The 20,757-nt window shown below is 45.3% G+C and overlaps 1 protein-coding gene across 2 annotated transcripts in view; it reads left to right on the forward strand.

The window, feature by feature from the left end:
• The window catches only part of PLCD1 (phospholipase C delta 1), a 52,866-nt gene that overhangs the window by 19,981 nt on the left and 12,128 nt on the right, over window positions 1–20,757 (forward strand). For both annotated transcript variants that reach the window (XM_064639197.1, XM_064639190.1), the window contains exons 3-8: window positions 4,532–4,760; window positions 9,520–9,649; window positions 13,388–13,616; window positions 14,738–14,939; window positions 16,716–16,860; window positions 17,907–18,056. In XM_064639197.1, coding sequence (XP_064495267.1) covers window positions 4,532–4,760; window positions 9,520–9,649; window positions 13,388–13,616; window positions 14,738–14,939; window positions 16,716–16,860; window positions 17,907–18,056 — 1,085 coding nt within the window. The remainder of the gene's footprint in view (window positions 1–4,531; window positions 4,761–9,519; window positions 9,650–13,387; window positions 13,617–14,737; window positions 14,940–16,715; window positions 16,861–17,906; window positions 18,057–20,757) is intronic.

The following is a 20,757-nucleotide window of genomic DNA, read 5'->3' on the forward strand; positions in this document are numbered from 1 at the left end:
CAAGTGTCTGCACAGTGACCCTCCTCTCCCTCTTTATCAGCAAAGGCACAAGAAAAGAGGAGCACCTGTTGGTCCTTGTCCTTCACATGCTTGCAGATGTGAGTTCACTTTCTTATTCTCTCTCTTGAAAAAGATTCCTGACAAAATATCTCCTCTCAAAGGGCTGCCTGTCAAAAAGGAGGAAAAAAAAAGGGATTGCTCTCTGCCTCTGTTTCTCCTTTCCCTGTATTCTTTAGGATTACCAAAGAGTTTACTGTCCACGCTCCCAGCACAGTCTGGACATTTCACTTGTGGAACAATGATGGGAGAAGAGATTGAGAGGCCAGTGGCCAGGGCTCATCTCTCAGACAATTTCTCTCATCATTAGGAACCTTGTCAGGGTTGTTCTTCTGGACCTTCAACACTTGTACACTGGAATCATAGAATGGCTTGGGTTGGGAGGAACCTTAAAGATCATCCGGTTGATTTCCTCTGGGAGGTGTTCCTTCTGCATGAGGAGATTAGGTTGCAAGTGTAACAGCAAGCTCCCCGAAAGCCATGAAGAGAGGAATCCGTATCAAAAGAGATGCCCAAAAGATACATTTTAGTTGCCTGAAAACATCCTTGCTGTCAAAACTGGCCTCATGGATCCTGCAGGCCTGACCCATCCCTGCCTGCTGATGCCATGGGTGAAACAGGAGAAGGGCACTGGGCTGAGAATTAGCAAGGGGGAAGCACAAGAGCAGGATCTGGTGATGAAAATTGAAAGGAGGGTTAAAAAGAAAGTTCCCAAAATCTCCCTGAGAGTAGTTCAGACAGGAGGAATTTCACTGGCTCCAGAGAACGCTGCTGTGTGCCCATGTCAGTGGGGAGCCTTCAGCTGTGGCACTGTCCGGGCTGCACCCACAGCAGCCAGGAAGGCTGACCAGGACGTAACCTGTGTGACTCTGTGTCTGGAGGCCAGGAAGAACACGAGCTTCCTTGGGCTGTGCGTCATGTTTTGGGCTTCATACAAACCACCTCTTCAGCAGACGTAAACACTCGGGAGAAGTGGATGCAAACTTTCCAGATTCTCTTCTGCTTGTGGTTATCTCCCCGCTGTGGCGTGGTGGGGAAGGAACAGGGAGGTTGCAGGGATACGTGATTGATGGGCATTTGCTGTGAGTGTTCCTCTGCTGTGAAACGTGTCTGTCTCCCAGTTATTTTTGATTTCTCCTCGCAGATAGCTCAGTTAGTTTGGGACTGCTGATGCAGTGCACTGGCTGTCTGGGAGCAACTGATAAAGTACTCTGCTGGGTTAAGATTTTCCAGAAAAGAGATAACTTTTGCAGATGGCTTGGGCTGACTCCTTTGGCTTCAGCTTTTTTATTGATAGATGAAACCACACAACCAAGCTATGGAAAGCTTTAAAAAATGTCCTCCCCTACCCTGCTTTTTTAACAGTTCCTGTGTTGGTAGTTTCTCCCCTTGTCTCTTGTGACTACAGTACACACCAGTACTGCTCTTCAGCCTTCCTTGTACCTTTTCTGCATTGAGGAACTCTGTTATCTCCATCATCCTCTTCTCAACACACCTCAGAGAGATCAAGGCAGCCCTTCCAGACACAGGTTTTCAATCTTTTTTTCCTCCCACACAGCTCTCTTTTCCAGTGGAGTCACGAAGCCATGTAATGGTTTCCAAAGAATCCCTCCTAAATTTCCAATATTTAACATCAGATTTTCTAGTTTTGGAAACATGAGGTTGTTGCCAACCCAAAGTTTAGGGATTGATTGCACAAGCAGACTAACTAGCCATTCTGAAGGACAATAACTCTTATGAGCCAAGCAGTGGTGAGCAGTTGGCAGGTGATGAGGAATAACAGGATGATCCTTCCACTTGCACTGCCATAAGCAGAAAAGACCCAAAGTGGAGGAGAATCACTTGTTTATGGACACTTCTGCATCTGGGATGCTCAGCCTGGACTTCCTTTCTGATCAAGGGTCCTCTGTAGCCATTGATTAAGGGTATAATTTATCTTACCCTGAAGTTTTTGTTTAAATAGGACAGAACATTTACGTTCCAAAATCTCCTTTTTTCCCCCCTATTGGCTATAAAAGGGTCCAACTAAACTTTAGACTTTTTGCCTGAATGGAATCTATCCAAATGTGATAGCATGCTTTGTGTTAAGGGTGAAGTTCCACCCGAGGCACAGCCACTATCGTTTGGTCGATGTCCCAGTTAAAGGGCAGAATCACCAGGCTTTAGTACTCAAACTTTTGCTCAAAGGTAAATTGGCCAGATAACACAATTCCACAGCAGCCCATCCCAACCCAACCTTTTCCTCCCCTCCCCTCAGCTGCTCAACTGTTGCCCTTTACCAAGTGATAATCAAAGACCACACAAAGATAATGGCTCATAATTGTCAGGGAGGAGCTTTGCCAGCTCTAGGAAGCTCCTCATGGTGTGTTCTTCCATAGGAACCAAACCAGCAAAGTGCTGTGGCAGATGTTTGACCACCCCAACATCTGGTGAGGATTTGAAGCGAATGTGAAGTGTTGGTTTTGGAAAGTCAGTGATTTTTGAAGACTGAAATTTTGGGTGTTTTTTTTTTGTTTGTTTGGTTGGTTGGGTTTTTTTTCCCCAGCAGCTGAGCATTATCATCACTGCTTTGGGGAAAAAAAAAGTTTTCAAACTCTAGTGAGCATCTCATGAATTGTGGATGATCCCAGGGCAGCCATGCTAAAAACGTGCAGTGTTGATACTGAGCTGGGTTTTTCTGCAGTGTTGAATTTAAATGAACTGGGTATTTTAATGGTGAAATGGCTGTTTAAAGGCAAGTTTTTCCTGTTCAGCTAAACCATGGAGATATTTTACACGCACACACTGCTTTTCAACAAAGCTCCTTCAAGATAAGCTCAAATAAAATTGTTCTCACACAACTCTGACAGAGGAAATAATTTTTAACTGTACTTAACAATTTGAGGCAGAGTAGAAGTTAAGCACTTTTTTTCCCATTTCCCGTGACTGTGTCTGGTTTTTTTGCAAGCTTGTTTTAGGAGATGGCTGAATATCTCTCAGGTGTGTTGTTGTTTCTAGGTGTGCCCAGGTATTGGTAGATGTTTGGAAAATGTACCTAGTCTGCCTCCTACCAAAGAAAATGCCATGAGATTTTTTTGGTTGTGAAATCCAGCACTTTGCAAACATTTTTGCCATTTTTTGTGTGTAGGTGCCATCCCTACTTCGGCGTTAAGTTTCGGTGTGGTTAAGAAGTTTCTATCCTTTCCTCTCAACCCTTTCATAGAATCAGAGAATCCTAAAATGGTTTGGGTGGGAAGGGACCTTAAAGACCATCCAGTTCCACCCCCCTGCCGTGGGCAGGGACACCTTCCACTATCCCAGGTTGCTCCAAGCCCTGTCCAATGTGGCCTTGAACATTTCCAGGGATGGGGCATCCACAGCTTCTCTGGGCAACCTGTGCCAGGGCTTTGTGTGTGTATTAAGTGGACCATGAAGAACAAAAAGAGGCTGTGGTTGCTGCCAGGAGCTTGCCTGATTATAACCCAGTTTGAGGGCACCTGAATGCTCTCAGGGCAATGTGGGGGTGTCTGCATTACTTACGTTTGTTGAATAAAATAGTCTCTTAGTAAACTGCTCCTTCTGGATTGCCTTGTGTGTGCATTTTGCAAACTTGGTGCAACTTCAGGGCTCATTTCCACCAGCTGAGTGGCCCAGATGGGAATGGGGAAAGATGATGTGGAAAACAGTGTTTTCCTTTCTTACAGCAAGGAGGATTAAGTCTGCCCTTGACAGGGCCAAGGATGGAGTATGGGTGACACCAGACTGCTCAGAAGCTTTGGTCTTTGTCTCCCTAATTTGCACTAGGGTGTCTGAGAAGAATAGATGGGATTTTAAATTTTACCTTCTCATTTTTTTTTTGCAACCTAAAGAAAGACTCTTTTGGTCCCTGCTGTCGTCTTACTGAAGTCACCTCTCATTTTGCCCAGAGAGGTTGTGGACTCTCCATCCCTGGAAGTGTCCAAGGCCAAGTTGGACAGGGCTCTGAGTAACCTGGTTTAGTGGAAGGTGTCCCTGCCCGTGGCAGGGGGCTTGGAACAAGATGATTTTTAAGGTCCCTTCCAACACCAACCATGCTGTGATTACAGAATTTTCCTGTGGGGTGATGTTCACAGGAAGGCACATCCCCACTCTCCCCATTCCTATGGGTGATGAGTCAAGGGATGCTCAAGTCAGGGATGCTCCAAAGACTTAGAACCAAACTCTTGGCAGTGATTTGTATCTCACAAGCAGGATATCACAGTATTGTGCATATTCTGCTTCTTTGTTAAGTAAAGAACATGGGGAAAGAGTTTTCCTTTTTAAAATCTCTTGCTCTTTCTGGTCATTTTGATTTGAGCTTTCTTTAGTACCAAAGTTTGGGGAAGGGAGGAATGGGAAGGGAACCCTCCAGAGGCTTCAGGAAAAGGAGAAAGAGTAATTCCTTAATATCCCTCACCAAGTAGAGATAAGGCTGACTGAACCCCTGCTGACAGCAGGCTCTGCTTTCTTTCCACAGTCTCCATTGAAGATATTCGGGATGTGAGGTCAGGCCATAAAACAGAAGGTATGGAAAAATACGCCAAGGATGTCCCAGAGTATCGCTGCTTTTCCATCATCTTCAAAGACCAGCGGAAAAACCTGGACCTCATTGCGAGTTCAGAGGATGATGCCAACCACTGGATCTCCGGCCTTGGGAAAATCATAGCCCACAGCAACTCCATGAACCAGAAACAGAAACTCCAACAGTATCCTTTGCCTTATAAAATGATTAATCACAGACAAAGATGCACTTGTCTTTCCCCGTGGGTGGAGATAGTAGACTAACCTCCTTTTTTCCCTGCTGGCCCTGGGCACTGAGTTTTCTCTCACACTGACTTTTGCACCCAGGCAAACTCCCTGGTTTCCAGAGCTTTTTCCTCCTGTTTTACGGTGATACCAGCAAGAGTGGATTCAGGCTTAATGTAGCTCCTTAAGCAAAGAATTGCCTCTTTCATGGAGCTCCAGATAAAACAATCATTACTTTTTGTGTTCTTCAGGGGTCTGTTTCACTTGCATTGCAGTGAACTCCAGGACAGGCACTTCTTGGCAAGGCATGAAAAGCCCATACTGTTTATCATGTTTCTCGGTAATACAAGGCAAGGGAACTGATTCTTCTCACTGCCAAATTTACTCTGGGGTAGCTCCCCTGACTTCAGTGAAATTACTCCTTATTTGCCTCAGCATGGGAGGAGGTTTTACCCAGAGAAAATTTGCAGTTGCTCTGTTGACAGTGCAGAGATCGGAAAGGAAAAGGAGCAGAGCAGGAAAGGAGAGTGAATTCCTTATGAAATGGGGAGAGAGTTAGTTATTGGGTGAGATCTTGGCTCTGCTGAATTCACAGGGAATCCTCCCTGGGGCTGCATTTCACTCAGTAAGTTGCTTTATGACCACGGGTCTCACATGTAAAAAGAGAGAATATCTGTGAGTGGATTTTCTGCAGTCCCTGTGTGTCTAAGACCCTGACAGTGACATATGAACCTGTTGGCTGGTTTCAGCCTGATTTGACAGAGACAGTCATAAAATATTAAGTTCCTTTAAGCTTCCCAAAGATAGGAATCCAGCTATCAGAGAGGAAAGCAGATCTCTCTCTTGGTGAGAGAAGGCTGCGTGAGCTTCATGGCTTGTTCAGCATCAAAGCATCTGCAGAGGGGAGGGGAGACCCAAAATCCTCAGCTGGGGAAAATCCCAGAGCTGGAGTATGAGCATAAGCAGGCAATAGGGAGTCTTGCCCTCAGTAAAGGCTTCACCCCATGTGGGTTCTCTGCTGGGTAATAATGTACTGATGGTGAAGGAGATGGTGCATAAATGCTGAGCTTTCATCAAGCTTTACCCTTCTGTGGATTCTCTAAAGTCTAATAAGCACTTGCACAAACATAGAGCTGTTTGTTTAGAGGAATCAGACTCCATTAGTTCTGATGTGCCTGGGATGGGATGCTGTGTTTATCTCCTGCACTATGAGTATCTTTTTGGATGGTTTTTTAAGCTCTGAGCTGTAAGGTCACTCCTCAGCCACCCCACAGTGTGTAGGGGAAAGTCTGGGTAACACGAAGCTGTCCCTGGAGCACTTCAAGTTGAATATATTGCTGAAAAACTTCCCCATAGGAAGAGACAAGATTACTAAGGGGGGAAAAATAACAATGATATTTGCAAGGGAAGAAGGCTGTAAATTTCCAGCATGGAAAAGTGCCTCTCTGTCTTTGGAAAGCAGAATTGAAGCTAAATAGGGTGGGTAGGCAAACCATATTTCTGGAAGAGTAATTACCGTGCAGTGCTGGCTTCCAATCTGGGATTGTCTCAGGCCATTTAACGTAACCTGGAATTACAGAACAGCATGATTTCTCATTTGAAATTTGATGATGTTTAATTAAAGCCTGGGATTTTAAATTTAGTCTGCCTTCACCGGGTTTGCTTGGCAGTGTGGGCTTACTCAGATCTTCCTTAAACCTCAGGAGTGTTCTTTGCATCTGTGAGCACAGAAGGGGAAGAGCCAGGAGATGAGGGGAAGTGTTGTGTCCCCTGCCTGTCCCCCATGACTGGAGAACTGACTTGCACTGTGTCTTTTCCAGCCTCACAAAGCCTTGCAAATCAAGTAAGGAATGTGCAAGTTTTTGAAAACACGTATTGAAAGCAAAAACCCTGCTAGTTTCAGGTGGGGATTGTTCTGCTTATAATACAGTGGAGTTGCCTGTGGTAGAAAGGGACTTGACTGTCTTATGTGTCTTTCCAGTCCTACATTCCTGCCCAGATAACACTCCCACATGGTTGGTGAGCATTTCTGATGGTCTTATACAGACAGTTATGCTTTATTAAGCCTCAGATTCAACCCTGCAGCAAGCTGGCATGGGTTATTTAGCAAATATTGCAGGTATGTGTACAGGGAAGGCTTTAGACCAGAAAACACAGAGGACTTTTCATTTGAGCAGGGTGGCACTGTCTGCTCCAGTTCTGGGGTTTATGTATGAGCTTTTCTTCTGGTTTGAAAGCACTTACCAGAAGTTTTGCAGCATTTTCTGTTCTGAGCACATTCACGGGGTATCTGCCAGATAGTTTCAGTCACCCCCTCTTTGGTTTCTAAAAGAAAAATGGTAGCCCTGGAGCTGGCATATCCTTTCAAAACAAGAGGCAGGAAGCAGGCTCACTCTGGATGTATACAAGAATGGGAGCAGCTTTTTCCTAGTCCACACAGGCCCACATAAGGTGAAAGAAAGACCCACAGCCAGGCCTGAAAAATGTTGTTTGTATCAGATGGGAAGAATTTGACTTGAAGTGCTTAGTCGATCTGGCTCCTCTAAGCTCTCCCAAAGTTGAGGGGATCCAGATGGATGGGGAGTTTGGGTGTTTTTGGGTCAGAATGCTGCAAAAATACTTGCTGACTCAACAGGCTGAAGCCCCAGTTGTCTGTACTCTCCTTTTTCTCTCTTTGCTGCTTGCCCTTGCAGTGTGAGGGCCCACTGTGTGTTTGGGCTCTTCCTGGGCTCTCTGATTTCCTTCCTGCATTTCTCAGCCTCCTGGAAAGGGATTTAACAGGAAAGCATCCTCCATTCCCAGGTGGGACCTGGGCATACACTACTGCAGATGCATTTACTGCCCACATATTGCCTTCCAGAGAGGACTTTGGGTATGTGCATGATCCTGGGTGCTCATGACCAGTGGAAGTGATGCAGGCTTTTTAAATAAGGTGGATTTTTGCAGTGGTTGGCACAAAAAGCGTAGTTTCTATGCACAGTCAGTGTTATCCCACCCTGCTGCTCCCCTCTGGCCGTGGCAGACTGGGTTTCCTCTTGGCTGGCTGGAGTTGGGCCATGCTCCTGCCTGTTGTTTTTAGAGAAGGCTGTGAAGGGGAGCTGAGGTGCAGGGTTGGATGTGAGTGGGTGGCACCACTGAGAGCACCATGTTCCCAGTCTGAGCAGACCCTCTTTGGAGCACAGCTGGTGGAGGGGGTGTCCTGCACCTCAGGGTGGATGTGGTGTGCTCCCAGCAGAGCATCCTCTGCTCCTGGGAACTTCATGACTCAAACTTGGTTTTCTGGGAAGAATCAGTCCAAGCCAGAGCCTGGTTCAGGGCCCTGGAGTGTCTTTGGGAGCTGGGAAAACGTAGCCTGTCTTTATTTTGGTTTCCATGCCTAAAGAAGGGGAGTATTAATATTACCAGGCTAAGACGGATGCAGGGTGAGGTCATTGCTTAGCACCTGCCAAGATTTTTAAAGTCAGAAAGTTCAACTTTCCATGAGACAAACAATACTTACAAACAGTTTACACATATCTCCATTGCTAGGAAATATTTGAATGCAGTGGAAGCTGTGGTGAACTTTGTTTCAGGTTCTGTCTACAGCCCCTAAGGCTGTTGATGCCCTTTTCTGGGGTCATTTTGAAAGGCCCAGTTAAAATGTTATGGGACTATATCCCTCTGCTGATATTTGTTAATCCTCAGCTTTACTCTGATTGACATTCAGGTTGGGCATTTTTTTGAAGTTTTTCTAGAATGTGTTTGAAGCAATGGAAAATGTGGAAGGTTACATTCATGGAGATCAAATTTTTACTTTGATAATTTTTCCTATTGAAAAGTAGATATTTTTTGGGATGACCTTTCTTATTTGACAGTAAAGCAAATTAGACAGTCAGTTCCATGATGCAAAAAGCATGTTTTTTGTTGCTTAAGACTGCGGTGTATCTCGACTCTCTAACACTATTTTCCCAAGAGACTGAGAGAAAATGGGAGACCCACTTTAAATTACAACATCACATTAAAAAGCTCATTTTTCTAGCAATTACTTCAGATCCATAGATATACTAAAGTGATCGAAACCCAAGCTCTTATGAGCTATTATCACAGTACAACACAGTAATAGAGGCTGTGCTTTCATTAGGGGAAGCCAAGACCCACAAAGTTTGGCTTAATTCTGCCCACAACAAAGTTCTTAGGACAGATAGGCAGAAATCCCTAAAAACGTAGAGAAGCTGAAGGTGAGTTCAAAAATTAATATTACTGCTGCTTTTGGAGTTCAGTGTTCCCTGTGATATACTGAATATTGACCAAATCTGTAACAATGAGTTTACCAAGCTCCTCCTGGGAGCTCTTTTCATTCTTTCCTTTCTCCCCTTTTAACTGTCTGGAGCAGAATGTACTTTCTGTCATAAAAGAGAAATCAGGCTGTTTCTGGCCGTGGCCAGAAACTCCTACAGGGTAAAGAGAGCTGATCCAGCCTTGGCCAGATGGTGAAAAGCTTCTCCCAGGTCATGATTCCTTGTATCACAGCGCATTTTCCTTCTGCCAAAGCACCGTTCTGCTCTGTTGGAGCAGAAGGTGAGATGATTTCAGCTGTTCAGGGGGACTGTGCTGATTTGCAGCAGCTGGAGGGGTGGTTCAGGGCCTTCAGAAGAGGATTTCCCCCCTGGCATGTGCAGCAGAAGGGTGGTATTTAGGCTAGGCACTGACCTGGAAAGATTTCCTTACATCATCCTGCAGCTGGATTCACACCTGCCTGCGGAAAGCTGATAAAAACAAAGACAACAAGATGAGCTTGAAAGAGCTCAAAGATTTCCTGAAAGAAGTGAACATTGAAGTTGATGACTATCATGCCAAGAAGATTTTCCAGGTAACGGGAGCAAGCAGATAAAGTGTTTGCTGTTGGTTGAGGTCAAGATCTCCCACAGCTTTCAGCTTGGGTTGAACTAAAGTGAACTCTGGGCTTCTTTTCTTGTACCAAGGAGGGACTTTCAGTTTTTGGTGCTCAGCAGATTCCCACTAAGTTAGGCCAGAACAATGTTTTTGATGAAGGTGTGTTAAGACCTTCATGATTGATGCCCAATTTTGCCACAATGCAGAAGATGAGATGCAAACGTGGATAATGCAAGAAAAAAGGAAAAGCAAAGTTCAAGTACACTTGGAGTCCCAAGTGATTCAAGAGTTCTGTGCCATGACCACATGTCAGTACCTAAGTCTGGCTGAAATATGGTTGCAATTGTGAACCCCCTCAGAGGGGGAGGGTGCCAAGTGACATGTATAAACAAAAAGAAAGTGCAAATTAAGAAAAAAACCTTGCCAGATTTGTGATAGATATGTAACATTGCACCCAAGCCTGGACCAGTCTGATTGATTTAATACTCCCAAGGCATATTTAATCTGGTCAGGGAGGTGCACTTCTAAATTCTCAAGATTTGGCTTGCAGGCTGAGCCTATCAGAAGATAAGAAAGGGATGAAAAATTCTCACTTGTTAAGCCTTTGGTTTCTCTCTAAAGAATCCATCCTGCTGAGGTGAGATAAAACATCTGGATAATTTCCAAAACTTCCATCCTGTCTGAAGCAGGATTTGAATTAATGGGTGTGCAGTTTCAGAAATGCTTTCTTCTGATCACTGGTAAACACGTGGGTGGTTTTGGGCACCAGGCAGTAGTTCTCCTCCTCCTTCCTGTGAGCAAATAACCTTCCACCAAAGGAGGTTCAAGTTTCAAAATCCTTCCTTTATGGAGGTGTCTCTCTCTGGTAACTCTGCAGGAACTGGAGGGAAGGTCATCAGCAGATCTTAAAGGATTTCTCCTTGCAAAATCTTCCAATTGTACTGCCTGCTCTGGTTGGTGTATCCCATCCTTTATTCCCTGCTCAGGAAGACCCTGGAAGGATAGCAGTAAGGCTAAGAACCCTCTGATTGAGTTGTATGTCTCCAGTGCAGATGTTAGCACCAACACTTAACACTGCCTTAGAGTCTGTGTAGGTGAAGCCAGCAGAGATTCACCTCATCCTAAAGGATACATCCCACTTATGTGAGATGAATCAATCCCTACATCTTTAAACATAAAGAAAACCCCACCAAACCTTTATTTTTGAGGCACAGTTGCCTCTCATTTAATGAACCTCTTTTGCTGTAACAATAGTTACAGGGAGCTTTAGGAGAAGAAACTTGATGAAGTTCAATTCTTTTTGCTTAAGGACTCCAAGTAATTGCTAAACCTTGATTCAACCCATCAAAATGCAGGCAGCTCGTTGAGGTTCCATCATTAGGCACGTAATTGTTAAGCTTCCTGTATAGCCACTGGAAAGAGAGGCTCTTTGGAGGTTAATTCAGATCTCCTGAGGGCTGATTTGCCTCCAGGAAGAGTCTGTCTTGCTCCTAAAGCAATTACATTTTCAGTTTACATCCTGCCTCGGCTTAGATGGGCTGAGACATTAGAGCCTATTAACAGGGTGGTCTTTTCTGCCTTGGTGAGTTTTTCTTCATTTAGTCACAGGAAGGAAGGGTGATCAGAACTTCAAGAGAGGGCTACAGGGCAAGTTTGCACATTATTCTTGCCTTCCATCACATAATGTGTCCACATCTGGGTTTGAAACACACCTGAGTAAGACATCTGCAATGCAACCAGAAACTGTGGAAAGCTCTTCTCATTGCTCACTCCATTTCAACCTGAATATTCACTCTGGTGCATCAGGAAGGTGCTTTTTGTGGCAGGCCGAGGGTCATTCCATACTTATAGTTCATGATACAGACATGTGAGGCAAAACACAGGATTTTGGGTTGAGGGTCTCTCTAATTAGGAGAGCTTGCAGCCAAAGCAGAAGGAACCCACTTTTATACCATGCATCTGATCTGTCCTAGAATTTGATCATGATGCCAATGCTATTGTCTTGTTTTCATCTGATCTATCCTGGCATTTGATTATGATGCCAACCCTATTGTCCTCTTTTCATCACAACCTTTAATAGCCACTCATGAACAAAATTCCCAAGGCAGATCACTTAAAATGCCAGTTTTGTAGAAGTAACATCCTGTCATTTTCCCTTTCATGTCTTAACACAAAGAACATCTGTAATTCATGACCCCACAGTCTCTACCAGGTGCTCTCCCTCTTTATATTCCTGTTGCAATTGCTGAGCATCATGCTCAGCTTAGCTCGAGAGATCAGCCAAGGCCACAGCACAGGAGCATAGACATGGAAGGCAGCAAGGAGAAGGCAGTTCCTGGACTCTCAAACATAATTTGAAGGTAGTACTGAGCATGTCACAGGTTGTCCCATCCCTGAGATGAGCCCGTAGCTTCTATTCAGCAGATTCTTAAGTCAGGACAAGTTGAACTCTTTTTTTTTTTTCCTGTCACTTCAGTTTGTGAAATGCTGGGCATCATGATAATTTTCTTTGGGTTTATATATGCTACCTAAACAGATAGTGAAGGACTGCAGTGGAGGATTTGCAGAGGATGAAAGTCCCTCATCATCTTGCTGGGGGTGCTGCCAAAGCCACCGTGGCCACCACTGAGATCATTGGCAGAGCTAGGATGAGATTAGTATCATGACTGGTTAAACTGAGACAAGCATTTTGGCCATAAAAGCCAGGAAAACAGCTCAGTCTGTCACAAGGGATCAAAGATGGAAAGCAGTTTAATTCCTCTGGTTTGACAAGTTGAAGAATTCTGCTAGGAACAAACAACAAAATTAATATCAGGATTTGCCACAGAAAAAGAATTGTCATTTTCTAATGAAAAATTGAACCTGGGAGTATTTTAAATAAACTGGAAATACTTGTTATTGGAAAAGCTGTTGTCCTTCACGGAGACACTAAAATGCATATCCCAAGCTCCTAGTCATTCATGGCCAATCAAGTCCTTGGCTATGGTGCTCTGTCAGAGCTTTTATCTAGAGGAAAGTTTCAAACCTCAGAGGAGCATGGGGGCATGGAGAATTTGAATTACAGCTCCTTGTGAGGATGGTATCTGATTTGAAATTTTCTGGAGAGTTTGTTACTTGGTGGGTTTTCGATGAGAATGGAAAATGCCCATGGAAAGATGGATTTTTTTTCATACCTAAATATGCATATTTAGTAGTTTATTGTTTTGTTGGGGTTTTTTTTAAGTTGGTTTTGATGCCATCTTTGCAACCAGCCCTACTACTTGGCCACCTCCTGAGCCCTGAGCTCAGACCCGCTAAGGTCAAGGTCCTTTTCACTTCACTTACTGGATTTTAGGCCACAATCTCTATCCATAGTTTAGGAGAGTTGAGATCAAGAGTTACATTTCTCTTGAACCTTGATCTGTGCTTTAATTATCTTGAGCTGTCCTTCTGACTTAAGGTTTGCGCAGCACCCTGTGTGATGGAACTCAGGGCCACGCCTGGGGCTTTTGGTCACACTGATAATATGAGTAAATACTAATAATTGTAACTGTTGTATGACTGTTGGCCTTGTCAGTGAGAGCCATTTGTCATTGACCAAGTGCTTCTCATTCACTGGGCAGTAACTGTCTCCAATTATTTTGTGTTCTGCGTTGTGTAGCCCTGGTGCAGATTACGGCTGGCGTATGCCAGAAGGAAAGAAGGTTTTCACTCCTTCTCCCCTCTACGTTTACAGCACTGTGACAAGTCCAAAACAGAGGCTCTGGAGGATGATGAGATAGAGGAATTTTACAAGATACTGACAGAGAGGAGGGAGATAGACAACATCTTCCAAATGTACTCAGATGCAGACGGGTTCATGTCCTGCCAGAACCTGGTGAGGTTCCTCTATGAGACGCAGCAGGAAGAAGATGCTGTTGTTGCTGCCCCTGCCTTAATTCAGAGATATGAGCCCAATGAAAGAGGTAGGTTGATAACCTTGGCTGGTTTGGTTCAAAATCTTGCTTTTTTGATGAATTATGAATGGTGTTACTACCCCTTTCTTCTGCAGTCATGTGCATTATTTTCTCCTCGCAGCTGCTTCTAAAACACCAGTCTCCTAGGGGAACAACATTAGCAGTTCTAGGAGAGGAGGGCAGAGCAATGCCTGGGAAATAGCTCTCTTCAGTTTTAGTTTGGGTACACTGTGCAGCTGGAGAGGGATTGGTACAGAGTTGGCCAGAGGGTGATAAAAATCCCAAGGGAAAGACTTGGATGGGTTATTCAAACGCCAAGACCTCATGTGGCTTTGCAAGGTTGAGGATGTAGCAACATTTCTGTTCTCCAGAAGCTGGAATGGAGGCAGATGGTCTTAAACATGGGCACCTGAAAAGCCAACAAGTGATGAGATCTGTGACTTGAGGGCCAAGGATATGGCAGCTGTTTAGGGAGGCAATCACAGAACTGTCTGTCTGCTCAGAAAGTAGGTGAATCATCAGTCTGGGGCACCTTGGAGGACATGTTCACGGAGCCAACTCAGGATCATGGGCTGTTTTTGCATTACCCTGGTGTTCCTTCAGGAGAGGGACAAGGCTTTGGAACTGTCAGACTTTAGGATTAGGCTGAGATCTCTCTCAGTCCCTCCAGATGGGGAGAAATCAATTCCACACTAAAGTTGGAGATAATTTTGTGTTTGCAAGTCATGTATTCATTGGATAATCTAGACAAGATTTATCTGGCTGTGTTTAGACATCTGACAAGTTCTCTCAGTTCAGAGAAACCTTGAAATGCTCAAATGAAGATTTTTATGCTGTAAGTCCCTAGAGACAGATGAAGTAAGGGCTGTCTTTGACACTTCTGAGACGTTATCAAGGACAGTGTCATAAAAAGCCACGCTTGTGAATGGGTTTTAAAAGCATTTTCAGGCAGATGAAGCTGTCGTTGTCCTGTGAGCAGCATCAGTATCTCTGCTATTAGCTGGATGCCCAGGGAGCACATTTTTGCCTTTGACATCTCCTGGAGAGCAGCAGGAATCGCGGTGGAGATGACGGCACAACCTGGCGGCGTCAGATTTTCAGTGAGGGGTTTCTGTCTGTTTGTCTGGCAGCCAAGAGGGGGAACGCCATGACCAAAGACGGCTTCCTGATGTACCTGCTGTCTGATGAGGGGGATATATTCAACTCCTCCCACCGTAAAGTGTACCAGGACATGACCCAACCTCTCAGTCACTACTTGGTGTCATCCTCACACAATACCTATCTCATGGAAGACCAGATCACAGGTCCAAGCAGCACAGAAGCCTATATCAGGTAAAGTATGTGTGTGTGTGTGTGTTTATGTGGGGGGGGGAGCTTGTCCTCTTTCTTATAGAAGACATGAGGTGCATTTATACTGCTAGATGCAAGAGGATCAAGAAGCAACTTCACACCCTGAGACCAGGTAATGTGGACTGACCCATGTTCACACCAGGGTGAGCTGGGCCCCCCCTTTTCATAGCACTTTGACCTGGGTCTCTGCTGGGCCCCATGTGGTGTCCTCCTGACTGTAAGATGTGTAATTACTACATTTTGAGGGGAGTTTAAAATATCTGCAGCCATGTGGAGGCTGGATTGCAGCCCTCTGGCACAGTGTTTTCAAAGCATGGTGCTGAGGGGGTATGTTGCATTCCCCAGAATACGGCACAAGAGATTGCAAGGAACTTACAGGGTGCAAACATTTCTGGCATAGAACTGCAGGTCTGTGTAGGGACTGGAAGGAGCCAGGAAACTTATGCCTGGTCCCTCTCTAGCATCTCAGATGTTCCCACAGCATCCCTGGACAGAACATTAGGTGTTGTCTCTTTCTGCCTTTAACAACGTCTGTTATCAGATGTCTCATGGCCTGATGAGTGCAGTGACCTTTACTAACCTGCACAACCACCTTACATCTGCTGTGACCTGTGCTTTTATCAGGTGAGACAGTGTTTCCTTATGAGTAACTCAATTACTGCAATTCTGTCTTTGTTTATGACTTACCTGATTCTCAGGAGCAATGACTGTCTAGACTCATGAGGCCAAAACTGTATAGAGTGAAATCTGGAAAAAGTTGCTTTCCAATAGCTGTTTGAATTCCTCTTACAGTATCTTAAAATTATAGATGTATGTTTTGGTTGTAAAAAAAAAAAAATAAATAAAAATTCCGTTATTCTGGAACTGGTTTCCCAGAGAAGCTGTGAATGCCCCATCCCTGGAAGTGTTCAAGCCCAGGTTGGATGGGGCTCTGAGCAACCTGTTTCAGTGGAAGGTGTCCCTGTTTGTGACAGAGAGTTGAAATGAGATGAGACCTCTCCTAACCCAAACCATTCTAGTATTCTATGATTCTATTGCAAAGAGTGAAATGAGTTGTGTAATCTGAAATGCTTAGGGAGTTACTGTAAAAGAGATGACATCACCTCCTAGACAGGTAAGGGGGGAACCTGCATTTGAAAGTGAATTAAAATGAAAGTATGGATATGTAGAGGTGGGAATTTCAAGTGGAAATTCGATCTGTAGACTCAGCTTGGGAAACTGGTCCTCAGCAGTCTTCCCAGCTACGGTGGAGTTCCCACAGCTCACTCCCTCACAGCTCTGAGGATTCATCTCTCATGTTGTATCAGATCTAGATGAAGAACTCACATCATCCAGGCTTTGTGACCTGGCTTCTAAGGCTGACTGTCTTACTGTCATTCTTCCAATGCAGCCACTCTTGGTTTTCTCTTCTCTTCACCATCTTTGGGGAAAGACTTGGGGCACAGTCATGAGTGTCCTTTCTCATCTGGCACTCGCTTTGTCTTGCCTTTTGGATATTTCTAGCTTGGACTTCCACTGCCTCCTTTCTCAGATCCTACTGTGCTTTCCTTGCTGACCTCGAGCTATCTTTGCTGACACTGAGCTCTTCTGATCCCATCCTTTCTCTCTCTGCTTTCCTGTTTTTCCAAGCTCCTTTTTTCTCCCTTGCTCCCCAAACTTCCTGTCAGTCTTCCCAGGCAGTACCTGTGCCTGATGTACCCTCATTTTGAGACGGAGCAGAAGGTTTAGAACCCAACCAGGTCCCTTCTTTGTTTCCAGAGCCCTCACCAAAGGCTGCCGCTGTGTGGAGCTGGATTGCTGGGATGGCCCCAACTCAGAGCCCGTCATTTATCACGGCTACACCCTCACCTCCAAGATCCTCTTCAGTGATGTCATTAAGGCCATCAAGAACTATGCTTTCAAAGTAAGGACGAGGCACCCTCTAAGATTTCTCATGCTGCATAGTCCAGGACTGACAGTAGATCTCTGCCCTCCCAGCAGAGAGCAGAAACAAGGAAGGCTTCACCTTATTTCTCATGGGGACAAGATGTGTCCTGTCCGGGCATCCATGCTCTGCTTCCTGCAGAGATCCATCCCTGGGAGTTGCTGGTCAGGCAGAGCACATCCAAGGATGAATTTGAATGTGTGCCAGCACAGCTGTATCCTGGACCCCACTGCAATGAAAGTGATACCCAGTATCTTGACCCTACCTGGTGGGAAAGGCAAACAAGCCCATAATTTATGTGGCTTTGATGTCTTAGGGTCTGTTTCTAGTTTAGGGGAATTCACACTTTAGATGTGAAGGATTGCTTCTACTCTGCTTTAAAAGGAATGAGCAGGTCTGGAGTCTTGTATGGCAGTGCTGGGTCAGCAGCCCTCAGAAAAACCTTGGGTCTGTACAGAATCGCTGGGCTTTCTGCTATTTTCCTTCAGTGCACTTGGGAGCTGGCAGCAAGTTTCCTTTGGGGCTATAAAGGAGTGACAGTGACAATAATGCCAATGCCTTCAGCACACAGAATGCCTTGGGGAGCACAGGGAACCAGATCAGGCCTATGCAGGAATGGAGGAAGGATTCATGTCACCTCAGGATTTGAGCAAACCCCGTGATTTCAAAGCCCCCTTCCCCAGTCTTTCCTCTGAGGTAGGAAGGGGCTCGGACTCACAGTGCAAGTGGAGAATGGAGGCAAAGGGAGCTTCACCAAAGTGCCCCAGAAAGTCTGTGGGAGGCATCCTGACCTGCCCTGGTGCCCTTTCCATTGGATCATCATCTCTGGAAGGCATCAGCAGAGATCTGAGTAGCTACTGCGTTGTTAAATTTGTCCATTTTTAACAAATCTTCATTTTAGCAGAATTTAGACCCTACAGTTGACATTCATTTCCTGAGAAAACAGCGCTAAGGTTTACACCAATTGCTACAGACTGGTGGTATTGCAGAGTTCACTGATGGTGTGTGTTGCTGTCTTGTCCTAGACCTCACCATACCCTGTCATCATCTCCCTGGAGAACCACTGCAGTGTCGACCAGCAGAAGGTCATGGCTCAGCACATGACAACAATCTTCCAGGACATGCTCTTGGTTGCCCCAGTGGATGGAAACAAATCCCAGTTCCCCTCCCCAGAGGTAAGCAAGGCCACTCTAGCACTGCCTTCTGAAGGTGGGACAAGAAGGAAGTTTGTGTTCTTGCTGAGTGCAAAGCTCAAAACTCAAGGGGAAAACCAGTAAAAGTAGCTTAAAACTGTATCAAGCACAAAGTGCCCTCCCACTGAGAGCGGCCTGGGGTGGTGGGGATGGAGATGTCCATGAAGGACAAGGGAAAGCAGGAGGCTGCCTAGGAATGCCCCTTTGATTCCCATGAATCAGGGCAGCTGTCAAGCTGGGAGCTGAGCTCTGACCTTGCAAGGGGAAGGAGATACACAGCCCTCAACAGTGGGCCACCACTTTAAAATCGTTAGCTGATAATTAGGGAGAAATGAAAATGAAATCTTGATATGGAAAAAAAAGTTTCCAAAACAGAAGCCAAATGAAATATTCATCTGCCCTTTCGTTTGTGTTTTCTTCCCTTGTTACTTTGTTTCTTCGTTTCCTTCTTTCCTTCCTCCTTTCCTCCTTTTCTCTCGAGCACCTTGCAGAAACAGGCAAAGTTTGTGTGGGTAGCTGCAGTTCCCTTTAAATTGCATTTCTTTGCTAAAGAAATAATTTGCCAAAAGTTGGATGAGCTTGCCTACCCAGAGCTGGAAGGAGTTTGTGGGTGGGATAAAGCTGGCAGTCATCAGGGGAGAAAGGAGAGGAAAACCATCCACCCAAAATATCTTCTATTTGTTCTCCATCTTCCTTTATCTGTTTTCCTTTTCCAACTTTCCCCTTTTGTGTGGGAGTGTCATGCCTCATTTGATACAATGCCCAGCACAGAGGGAAGCTGATCTGGGCTGGTCCCTAAGCACCAGGGCAATAAATTAGGATGAATCATGATTTTTAATGCTGCTGCTTCAGCAGGACCTCAACTCTGGCACAGACAAGGTGACTCCATTGAGAGAAGTGACTGCCAGGTGAGGTACACCCAGCATGGAGACAGGTCTCTGCAGGCTGTTACTGACTTGGAAAAATAAGTGTCTTCATTGTCCCCTCCTGACTTGCTATTTATCCTGGTGCAGAATCAGGATAGCTGCTGATGGCTTTTCACAACTCTTGCCTTATGACCAGGGCAATGATGTGATAAAAGAAAGGAGAAACACCTGGGAAAGAAAAGTGTGATTTGTGTGTGTAAGGGGACGACCCCAGCTTCCCAAAGATGTTTTTCCCATTCCTATGTTCATCCAACCTTCTGCTTTGATTGCCCAAACAGACACGTGGCCCCAGCTGGAACACAATGGCCCAGATCTACCTTAGTGAATGGATTTGGGCCAATATGCTCCATTGGAGGGATTGATCCATTTAGTTTTAATTGGAGAAAAATTGCCAATGTATCAAGACCTGTCCTTTTCTCTCTGATACTTTTCCTCTGCCTTCTTGCTGTGTGAACTAAGAGAGTGCAAAGGGCTGAAATGCTGATTTTTTTGGTGAAAAATACATTGAAACTGAAACATTAGGAACAAAAACCTGAACCAATAAACCAGAAACCTCTTGGCTTTTCCACTCCCTCATGAAAGAAGTTGATGTGAGGAAGCCGGGGACAACATGGTACTTTTTATATCAGAAAAAGGGTGGGATCTGTCACTGGGAAGAGGGCTGAAAGGCTGTAAATACAAACAGTGGAAGGATTGCTGCCGATTGTGTTAGCAGGGCAATGTCAGTAATTAAAGGAAGATCGACACAGTTTGGATTTGTGCTAACGATTCATTCCACAGCCCGAGGCAGGAATCTGATTTATTAGGCTCCATTCAGGAACAGCGTTGGGCTACACAGCCTGTCTAAATATCTCCCTCGAGCTGCTGTCTTTAGGTCCCAATAGTAAATTAAAGGCTATAGGATGAAAGGCCAAAAGCCACATGAAAGCTCCAGGCAGTGCCAGGGTTGTAGGGAGGAGCTGATCCAGTCTGTGTTCCTTGTTGCCCTTCTGCCCCGTCCCTGATCTGCACAGGGCTCTGCCCGGCCCCTTCCCCTTATCCCTGCATCCCAGCTAGAAATGCTGCAAAGCCCCAGTCCTGGAACGAGAGTAAAACAGCTCCCAGTGCTGCAGGCAGCTCTTCAGTGTATCAGGTGTGTCTCCTCATGAATGTGAACATGTTATTCCTCACAGCTTCTCAGAAGTCTGGAGAGATGGGTATCCTCACCCTGAGAATGGGATGTAAGGTAGCAATGCTCAGACCCTGCATATTCATATGTGTGAGCACTTTGCTTAGGGCTCCTTTGAGAAACAGTTAATACAGTCAGAGGGAGCTGGAGGTGTGGTCCACCTCCTCGCAAGTGTTTGTCCAAATAGATGAGAAGAATCACACCCTGGGAGTGTTTGGTTCTCTCTGTTGACTCTGAAGGAGGTGTTGAAAGCCCAGAAAGTTTGATGAGGTGGATCACCTTACAAATCCTCCATTCCCACTGAGATGAAAACTGAACTCAGACCTTGCTCTGACTTTCAGGTTGCTATTGGGGGGTAGGGAACTTTCAGGTGGGATAAACATGTGTATGCATATCTTTTAGAATTCTATGCTCATTATAGCTCTGCTGCTGCTGATAAAATCAGCAGTGCTTCCTTGGCTGCCATGTGCCAATCCACAGACTCCCAAAAGGAAGCAAGGCCATGAGTCAGAACCATTTCACTTGCAGAGCTGAGCTTGTTCAGCATGCAGTGAAAAGGTGGGAGAGCAGGGGAGCTCCACCCGTGGAG

This window comes from Pseudopipra pipra, chromosome 1 (genome assembly GCF_036250125.1).
Source record: "Pseudopipra pipra isolate bDixPip1 chromosome 1, bDixPip1.hap1, whole genome shotgun sequence".
Taxonomy (NCBI): Eukaryota; Metazoa; Chordata; class Aves; order Passeriformes; family Pipridae; genus Pseudopipra; species Pseudopipra pipra.